The 10,232-nt window shown below is 54.7% G+C and overlaps 1 protein-coding gene across 12 annotated transcripts in view; it reads right to left on the reverse strand.

Moving 5' to 3' along the window:
* Window positions 1–10,168, reverse strand: part of Gak (cyclin G associated kinase) — a 42,745-nt gene extending 32,577 nt beyond the window's left edge. For 6 of the 12 annotated variants that reach the window (XM_004847484.3, XM_087187158.1, XM_004847483.3 and 3 more), the window contains exons 1-4: window positions 9,897–10,167; window positions 6,300–6,361; window positions 5,392–5,451; window positions 4,495–4,609 (exon numbers count right to left, since the gene is read on the reverse strand). In XM_004847484.3, the coding sequence (XP_004847541.1) occupies window positions 4,495–4,609; window positions 5,392–5,451; window positions 6,300–6,361; window positions 9,897–10,041 (382 nt within the window). In that variant the 5' untranslated portion in view covers window positions 10,042–10,167. Of the gene's footprint in view, window positions 1–4,494; window positions 4,610–5,391; window positions 5,452–6,299; window positions 6,362–9,820; window positions 9,842–9,896 lie in introns of those variants that run through there. The other 6 variants (XR_015441230.1, XR_015441229.1, XM_021260450.2 and 3 more) reach the window with 2 other exon arrangements.
* Window positions 10,169–10,232: the final 64 nt, after the last annotated feature.

Below are 10,232 nucleotides of genomic sequence, written 5' to 3' on the forward strand. Positions count from 1 at the left end.
CACTCCTCTACTGATGCAGGAGGTCTGTGGGCAACAGCTGTCACAGCAAGGACACCCCTGGGGCGGCAGGGACGAGGCAGCCCGGAACAGCACAAAAACCAAGGCCATTCAGCGGAGGCCCAGGCGAGGGGAACAGGTCCCATGTAGCTGGGCACAGAGAGAATTAGGGACGCACATGCTTCACTGGGCCATGTGGAATGACCGCGGAGCACCTGCAGTGACGATGACAGACAGGAATTCCCAACGTGTCTGTGTAGACAGGTGCGGACAGTGTTCACCTGCTAACACAGCGTCTCCAAGATGGCACACAACATCAGACCCGCACTGGGCCCGGCATCGCCCAGCTGCTCTCCAGCACCAGCTCTGCCAGGCCCAGGGCCGAGCACCTGGGGCTGGGGGCGGGGACACTGCTGGTGCCCTGTGCACGCCCACACATTCTCCAGGGGCTGCTGAGCTCCAGCCACCCCACTTCATCGTAGGTCCCGCAGGGTCAGCTGCAGCCCCAAGCATGGCGTCGCCACGGGCCTCTGACCTACACCCAACCTGGTCTTGGTTCTGTGGCCCTGCACCTTGCTCTCCACAGAGCTGTCCCCGGGATGCCCTGCCCAGAACACTCCAGGCCCCACTCCACACCTCAGCCACAGCCACCAAACAGGCCCTCAGCCAAGAGATCCGGGCCCCACACTGGGAACTGCATCTCCTCCCCATTCCGAAGTATGCTGGCCTCACACCTCATACCCCATCCAGGGGCTTCACTGCCCACCTCATCTGAACATGCACCCCTTTCTCTGCCTGTCAGCTTCGCCCAGACAGTGCAGGGACCCCAGGGCCTGCACACAGCAGCGCCAGCAGAAGCTTCAAGGAGTGCCAGAGTCTGGATGCTAGTGCTCCAAGGACAGCATCAGTAACCTCCAGGCCTGTGCAACTTCTAGAAGAAAGGGAACATAGGATTCTGTGTCTCTGGTCTCCTGCAGCTCAGAGTGAGGCTTTCTAGTAATGCAACTTTCAAGCAGGAGCTTCAGGTGTAGGCCCACAGCAGGGATTCCAGACCAAGTCTGGATGCCTCCCAGCTACGAGCCCGGAATGGGCTCAGGCTCTGCCAGCCAGGCCACCCTGGCTCTCAACCTTGGCTGGACTGAACCTCGTGCCACCTCAGCCACACCTGCCCCCCAGTCTCTGTACCAACTAAGGGGCTGAGGCTTTGGGAAGAACACAGGCTCAGGAAGAGTCAGCTGGCCCAGGGAAGGAGGGCCAGGCCCGAGGGCGGAGCACAGGCAGTGATCCTGGCTGTGCTCAGTGGCTAATTCTTGGGGAGAATTAAGGGGTTATTATTATTATTTTTTTTTGGTACCGGGGATCAAACTCGGGTCCATGTGCTCGCGCAGCAAGTGGCGAAACCACTGAGCTAAATCCCTGGCCCTAAGGGGTTATTTTTAAAAGTAAAAATTCCACGGCTGAGAAATAACTCAATAGTAGAGTGCTTGCCTAGCACATAAGAGGCCCTGAGTTCCATCCCCATGCTGCAAAACAAAGAGAAATAAAACTCTACTGGTGATGGAAGGAATGCCCAAAGAGCTCTCCCTTCTCCTCAGCACCTCCTGCAGTGGAGGAAGACAGCGCTCCCAGCTTCCCAGCCATTGGCTCTGCTTCAGGAGCCCGGCCTGAAGGCCTCTTTAGCCTGACAAGCTGCTGCACAGCAGTTCCCATGTCCTCCACCTCTCCAGCACCCTGCACCTCCACTCTGGCCCCACTGGCCAGTCCCTGTGAAGCATCCTGGGCCACACCCTCCGCAGCCCTGCAGACACCAAACCTCGTGAGGACGATGAGTCACCAAGAAAGGGAGCAGGGCCTCCCTTGGAGGGTGGAACTGGGCAGCTGGACCCTGTTTCCCACAGCACCAGCCAGGTACAGCAACTGAGTCTCCACCTGCCACATCCTTCACTGGCCCGCCCTGGGGAGTGCCACAGCAGCGAACTCTTTTTCTCAATAGCTCCAGTTCAAACCCCCCAGGACCGGGATCTTCAGAACCAGAAAGCCAGTGAAAACGCTTCTGATTTTCCCAAATGATGGTGGGGCGGGGCACAGATTTTGAATAGCACCTGCAAAAATGCTAGATGACAGGAGCCCCACCTGGCCTCAACCCACAGTGGCCAAGTGTGCAGGGTGGGCAGAATCACACCCTGACCGCCATCTGTCCCACCGTGCAGTGTGAGACTCAGCCAGACCCAGCAGCTCCAGCAATGCACCCATGAGTCACCAACACTGTCCCAGCCAAGGGAGCCCCCAGCCTCCGAGCGTGGTGGGGTGAGGAGGCCACCCCTCACCCAAGGTCCACCCTCTGCAGCTTCCGTTACACAGTCACCTGTGGCCCAAAGACATGGAGTGGGACAATCCACACACAGGCGATCCACAGCGTTCGTGCTGTGTGCCAGCCCAAGTGTGATGGAGCCTCACACTGCCCCACAGGGTCACCCTGCCTATCTTCCCGGGGTATGTGCTTAGCGACTCAGGAGCTGTCCTGGATACCAGAGCGGCTGTCACGATCATGCTGCTCCTATCAGGGCTCTGACCTGCCCCTAGGTTCAGGCATCCACCGCCAGTCTGGGAAAAAGTCCTCATGGATAAGGGGCATACTCTACTGGCATCAAAAGACTCTTGATTTTAAAAAGAGGGTTTAAAAAAGTAAGTACATGTAGTAAATCCCTAGCCAGGTGTAGAGGTCAGGACAGCTTGTAATTCTAGCTACTTAAGAAGCTGAGACAGGAGCATTGCAAGTCAGTGGCCAGCCTGGGCTACAGAGCTAGTTAAAGGGCAGCCTAGTCACACAACGAGACCCAGTCTCGAGCCAAAAACAAAACAAAACCAAGAACAACAGGTTTATAAGCATTATTCAACTCTATATCTTCAGCTTTTTCATTGAGCACACGTTTTTGTAACTGAAAATCACAGTAACAGACATCCCCAAAGGGGAAGGACCCAGGTGAAAGCTGAGTGGAAGGCATCCAGAGCCAGGGCTGGCATCTTCCCCACCTGTGGGGATGGCTCAGGGCCCCAGAACTGGTTCCCAGACACTGTGTACCCCAAAAGAGCAGACTGGAGACAACGCGTATCACTCAGAACAAAAAGGACACAGGCAGGCTCACACTGAACACAGTACTGAGCCGCAGGGCTGCGTGGGGCTGGGGCAGTATGACCAAGACCCTGGGACAGCTGAAGACAGCAGAGCCTGGCTGTCACATCAGAGATTTCCTTAGGGACAAGTCTGGGACTGCACTTAGGCCACACGTAAGAAAAAAGATCTCTGGACTTGCTATTCTGCAACTTCTCTTTAAATGGAAGCAAGAACACAGAACGGGATAACACGATCCGGAACAAGGATACAAATGAGAGCCCTGTGTGTCCACTGCACCTCCTGCAAGTTCTCTGTAGGTTTAAAACTTTAGAATAAAAAGTTGAGGGAAAAAAAAAAATCCACGCAAGGGCCACTGTGCGGAGTTCAGGCACCAAGGTCCTGGCCACAGCAGTGAACCTGCATGCACACAGGTGTCCCCGGGCCTAGGGCGCCTGCTCATCGGCTGAGCAGAGGGAAAGCACAGGTGAGGGCACAGCTGGGAGGAGCCCTCTTGACAGGGCCATCAACTCAGGGTGCTCCCAGTCTGCCCCCACCTTCTGCCTGTGCCAGGGAAGGGTCCAGCACTGCACAGACCACTGCCTGCCACCTGCCCTCCCGCCACTCAGCACAGGGCCCCAGCCCCACCTGCACCTCCACGCCTCTCCCTCCTGCTAAGCCAGCCCCAGGACTTCCACTCCTCCTCTCAGCTGTGCACTCAGGCCCCAGCCTCCTCTGTCTTCTACCAGGCCCCGTCACTGCCCATCCTGGCTACTGGAGCAGCTTGTGTGGTGGCCCATGGGCTGCAGTGCTCACACGGCTGGGTTGCCTTTCATGGGCTCCCTGCCTCAGTCTCTCTCACTGCTCCTCCTGGGCCCCCTCTCCCTATACTCCCTACCCAGGCAAACAGCCACTGTGCCACAGCCCTAGCCGAGTTCCCTCGCAGTACCACAGGTCCTGAGATGGAGCGCGGACCCAGTAGCGGTGCTGGACAGTGAAGGAGGCCATCACAGCACTCCGCCAGGCACCTCCTCAACACACAGGCCTCTCCCTACCCTGATGCCTCCTTGGGTGTGACCTTCAGGAGGTCACATGCCCCCAAGGGCTCCTCTCTTTGCCAAGAGCACACGGTCCCCCTCCCTTCCCACATGCTCACTGAACGCCTCTTCTGTGCCGGCCCACCTTGCCACTGGGAAGACATGGGTGACCCTGTTCCCCCAGAGCCTGCAGCCCAGACAGAGACACGGCTAAGCCTGTTCTAGGTGACTCGGATCGCCAAACGACTGGCCTGTCCTCCTGGCTGAGACCAGCACCTTCTAAGAGGAGTAGTTTATGGCAGGGTGAACACACCAGAGAGTAGCACCCGGGCTCCAGAGGGACTTTACCTCTGCAGAGCTCTGTGAGCAGCAGGAACTCTGCCTGGCCTGTGTCTGATTCCTCTTTTCCTATGGATGCTGCGGAGCAGAACTGGACAATGTTGGGGTGGCCGGAGAGTTTTTTCTGCAGGTATCTTGTTAAAGGAGAACGTGCATGAACATGTCCGCAATTCTGTGCACTCAGAACACACATAGCACTGAGAGACCAGTCATGATACCTGGACTGCCTTACATCTCAGCTGAGCAGAATCATGAGGACGGCCACACAGCGCCGTGAGAAGCCCGGGTGCAGGAGAAGCAGTGGAGAGAGCGACGTGCAGGCAGGAAGAGGCTCTGGGGCGGCACGGCAGGGAGGCTGTGAGGGGTACTGTGTCCACGCTAGCCACGGCTGAGCAGCCAGAGCTTGGACAGAAGAGAAGCAGACCCAGCCAGCAGCGACGCGAGGCCCCGTGCGGGGAGGGTGGGCACGGCGGCAGAGAACAGGAAGGAAGAGCCCACAGACTCACCATCCGTGTGGCAGGCGCTGAGCAGGAGGCCACATGGAGGCCTGCCGGCACCATGACTGTCCACACAGCCCTCACCCAGGCCTTCAGCTGGGGCGGGGCAGGGTAGGGCACTCCCCAGGTCCTGGCCACCACCAGGCGTGGGGATCTCTGGGGTAGGAACAGCAACCCCTCTTCCCAATACATCTGAATTTTTTACTATGACCCGGGGAGTACAAAACAGGAAGAAAACTCCTTTTCACTGGAGATGGTCTGCAAGAAATCTGGTAAAAGCAAAAGGGCAATTTTAACAAATCATGCAGAATGACACAAAGCAGCTTCTGGCAGCTGGTGGTCACAGCTTGATGCAGGTTGGTAGCTCTGTAAGAGATGGCACCAGCCCTCAGGCCCAGGAAAAGGATACCAAGAAGCAAACTTCCTGAATGATGGCTCTGTTCTTTTCCTCTTCATTGGACAGTAATCGCTGTCAGGGAATAGCACACAAGAAAGATTGAAGACCATTTACCTTGCACTTTACACAAGGCCTTATCTTAGACAAACATCCCAGAAAAGAAAAGGCGCTACATCTGAGAGCGCACAACCTGTTTGGCTGCATTTTAACATCTGACCTGACAGAAGCTTAGAGACCCTTGAACAGTTCTTGTAAGGCAAGGACACAAGAGAGAGTAGAAACAGGAGCCAAAGTAAAACAAGACAGACAAGGAGAGCAAGAGAAGCTGCCAGGCAGAGGCACAGGAACCCATCCGGGACTGCCAAAGCCAGGCCCCTCGGAGTCCACCACTGGGACCACCCAGCCCCCACAGAGAGACCTGTGCCTCAGGGAAACACCAGAGCTGCCCCACCCTGCACCCAGGTCATGCAGACCCCTCCCATCCCACCACGACCCCCAGCACAAGCTCTGTGAGCACAAATCCACATGAATGGGTTCTGAACTCCTCATATTCCTGGACCCTAATTCTGCCACATGGAACCAGGGGGCTGTGAGCTCACAGTGAGGTCACTTTCACCCTCCCTCCAGGGCCGACCAGCAACCCCCACCAGACAGAAGCACCTTGAAGGTGTCTTCAACCCAAGCTAGAGACAGAGAAGACAGATGGTTGAACTGTAAAGCAGATACAAAATGAGTAACAAGGACCCACCTCCAAAAACAGTCCTAGAGATATCTGTAAATAAACTAACCCAGTGTCCAGCTGTTCTCATTACCTTTCTTTTTTGTTTGTTTGCTTTTTTTGGTGCTGGGGATCGAACTCGGGACCTTCCGCTTGCAAGGCAAGCAGCAGAACCACTGAGCTACATCCCCGGCCTCATTACCTTTAATGCATACTCTCTGCCACTTCCCAGGTCTTGGGCTTCATACACAAATGCAAATCCTCCTGAAAATAAAAATATGTATCAGTTCAGTGCTACGGTTTAAGCTTAGAAAACCTTTACTAAGAGTCAGGCGTGGTGGCGCACACCTGAAATCCCAGCACTCTCGAGGCTGAGGCAGGAGGATCCCTGTGAGTTCGAGGCCAGCGTGGCCTGCAAAGTGAGTTTAAGGCCAGCCTGAACTACACAGTGACACCCTCCCATAAGACAAAAACAAAAAATAAATACCTTTACTAAGTAAACACCAGAGCCGTGACTGGACAGAAATTTGGTTCCCATAAAGAACTACAGCCCAGTTTACCTCCCAGTGCCACTGACATGATGGGAAAGAAAGCCTCAGGCTGATCAGCAAGGAGGGGAAATGGAGAATCAGCAAGGCGAAAAGCCAGTCCTCTGAGAACAGTAGCTCTGCTGAGATTTTAGCAGACAGTGTTCAGGTTTGATTTACTAAACATTTTTCTTGAGACAGAATCTCACCATACAGTCTAGGCTGGTCTTGAATTCATGATACTCTTGCTTAGCCTCCAAATGCTGGGATCACAGGCATGTGCCACCGTGCCCAGCCTTTGCTAAAATTTTTGCAGTGTACTCCAAGTAGAAAATCACATTGTTAAAATTTAAACTGTCACCAAATTTGGAATCGAGAGCATCTATGAAGGACAAAAGCAGAACCCTACCTAGCAGGGAAGGTGAGCCCTCCCCCAAAGACTAAGAAGGGCTGTGTTCTTGTCGCTTGGTGTCATACTGCAGTGCAATCACACAAAAAGAAATGAGAGGCATTTGGATCACAAGAAGCAGCAAAGGCATTCTTTTTTTTTTTTTTTTTTTTCGGTACTGGGGATCGAACTCAGGTATTTCTATATCACCAGGACAGAGACTTCTTAGCTATAAGCACAGAACACCATCCATTTAAAAAAAGGATAAATGAACTATATCTAAAAAGAAGATCGGCTCTTTTAAATACACTAGTCAGAGAACAAAAAGAAGAGCCACTAACTAGGCTTGCAAAGCACATACCCAATAAAGGACTTGAGGGCCAGGGATTTAGCTCACTGGTGCTGCGACCTGCCTCGCAAGCGCAAGGTCCCGAGTTCAATCCCCAGTACCAAAGAGAAAAAAGGACTTGTACCCAAAAAATATAAAGAAATCTCAAAATTCAATGACAACAAAAATGTTAATGAGCAAAAAACATAAACAGACACATCAACAAGGATATAATAGTAGTTAAGCACGTGGTAAGATGTTTCATCATGATCCATTAGAGAAGTGCAAATTTAAGCCACAAGATACTCTAAGAACCTATCAGTATGTCCAAAATTTTTAAAACCAGACCAAGTGTTGCTTAGGAGGTGGAGCAACTGGAATGTATACACACTACTTGTGGAAATGTCAAAAGATACAACCACTCTGGGCTATCTTAACAATTTCTCAAAACATTAAACTTGTATGGACTATATGGTGCCAGCCATGGACATAAATGTACAACTGTAAGACTGTAACATTGTAGGATAAACATGAAAGAAAAACTTCAAGATCAGAACTCTTGCACATCCTTGGGAAGGGGGATGTGCTACAATGTCAGTGCACTGCGACTACCTAATAACCTGCTTTGGAAATCAATCTAAATGCACCCTATTGACACCCGGACCGAGAATCCTGGCCCAAAACAAAGCCTCTCCTGCTTCCGTGGGTCCTGACAGTTCTGCAACTGTACCAAATCTTCCCTGCCTTCCCATCCTGAACAATGAGGTGCCCTCTAGTGGTGGTGTTGGGGAAGCACACTTGCCTGAGTACTGAAGCTTGGTGAATGTTTACGTAAAATACTACAGACTTCTTAGCCTGTTTCAATTCAGAAAAAGACTCTAAACAACTAAGGCAAAGGAAGAAGTCTGGCTCATAACTGCCCTGGTTATTTTTTTCTCCTGGCTCACCTAGAGAGCAAAGGGAAACGAGTTCCGCGGCAACGCCGCAGCTCATGCTTCCTTGTTCTGCATCCGGGTGCTGCCTGACCTGCATAAGCTTCCTGCTTCACGGAACCTCTCTCTTTCTGGCCGAATCTCACTAAATCACACCCAAAATCCGCTTATGACCACAGTGGAGGGAAGTATATGACAAGGCTACAGCCACACCAGAATGTTGAGCCAGATCTTCCAGCTCCAAGAACCAGCAGCCCCCAGCAGGGCCTCAACCCTCTCTGCCCACTCAAGGCCCAGAACACAAGTGTTATTTGCCCACAAACTTTACAAGTGGTGAGACCTGACACAGTACTGGGCACCACTGGACCAAGGCAAGGGAAGCCTAGAGATGGGAACCCGTGCACACCAACATTCAATCTGTGTGAGGAAGGCAGAGGACATTCAGGAAGCACAAACAAATCAAATGCCCAGGACACACAGCCGAGGGCCTCTATCCTGCAAGCCTCTATGTGGGTCACAGCCACTGGCTGTAAGAAGAGAAAAAGGTACTGTGGGACCCAGCACTGCCCACCTTCTGCCCTCACCAAGGACAGCAGGACTCCCACCGCCTCAGTGCTGTGGGCAACCAATGACTGAGGAGCACCCCAGAACTCAGGAGAGCAGTCCTGACATCCAAAGGTCCAGTCCAACCCCCTGGTGCACAGCAGCCATGGATGTGATACAAAGAACCATGCTTTTGCCCTTCTCTAGAGCACTGCTCACCTCTTGACGCCAACTTTCAGCCTTTTGAGCCCCTTCTTTGGGCCTTCCCAACCCACTGGTCTGACTGTGTCCCTCCAGCAAGGCAGTGCCCAACCTTGGGCAGACCTACCCCGCACTCAGCAGTCAACCCAAGAGGCCCTGACCCACAACCTCCCTGCAGCCAGCCCCCAGGCCCAGTCCTGACCCACACTGCCACCAGTGGTGACACACCCTGCCCTACCCTGACCCACGCCCTGGCTGTGGAAACCCTCCTTGCCTTACCTGACCTGACCCCAGCAGTGGAGACCCTTCCTGGCTGTGACCTGATCTCTGCCCTAGCAGTGGTGACCCTCCCAGTCCTGACCAGACCCACGCTGAGAATGGTGACCCTCTTCACTCTTACTTGACTCATGCTGACAGTGGTGACCCTCCTGGCCCCAATCTGACCCCTGCTGACCCTCCTGGTCCTGACCCACATTGACAATGATGACCCTCCCACCCCTGACTTGACCCCGGCTGACAGTGGTGAGCCTCCCTCCCTGGTTCTGACCTGCCCCACACTGACAGTGGTGACGCTCACTGGCCCTGATCTAATCCCCACTGACAGTAGTGACCGCCCCCCCGCCCTGATTTGACCCCCACTCACCGTGATGGCTCTCGGCCCTGATCTAGCCCACACTGACAATGCTGACCCTCGCCACCCCCGATCCTGCTGACAGTGACCTGACCCCCGCTGACAGTGGTGACCCTCTCGGCCCGGACCTGACCCCCGCTGACAGTGATGACCCTGCCCGGTCGTAACCTGACCTACGCTGACACCGGTGACCCAGGCTAATCCTCCTCCTCGCGGCCTGCAGACGCTCCCGCCCGGCGCGGGCCTCACCCTCAGCCAAGACTCGCCGCACCCGCAGGCGCAGCTCGCCCAGCTCCACAGTCTGCCCCACGAAGTCACTCTGGTCGCGGCCGGCAGCGCCGCCCAGGGAGCCGGGACCCGCCAGGAAGTCGAGCGCGGACTGCAGCAGTGACATGGTGATGGCTGATCGCAGGCAGTGGAGCCGGGCCAGAGTTGGGGCTCCGACTCCGCTCTGCCGGATCAGCAGCAGCCGGCAAGGAGCCGCGCCATCTTCCGCCCGCGCCGTGACGTAGGAGCGCGAGCACGGCGCGGCGCGGCGCAGAGGCCCCGCCCCGGCGCGGCGGGCGGAAGGACACAGGTCACTTC

Source organism: Heterocephalus glaber, unplaced genomic scaffold (genome assembly GCF_053883595.1).
Source record: "Heterocephalus glaber isolate CG9 unplaced genomic scaffold, H.glaber_assembly_v1.0 deba00001509, whole genome shotgun sequence".
NCBI classification, from domain to species: domain Eukaryota; kingdom Metazoa; phylum Chordata; class Mammalia; order Rodentia; family Bathyergidae; genus Heterocephalus; species Heterocephalus glaber.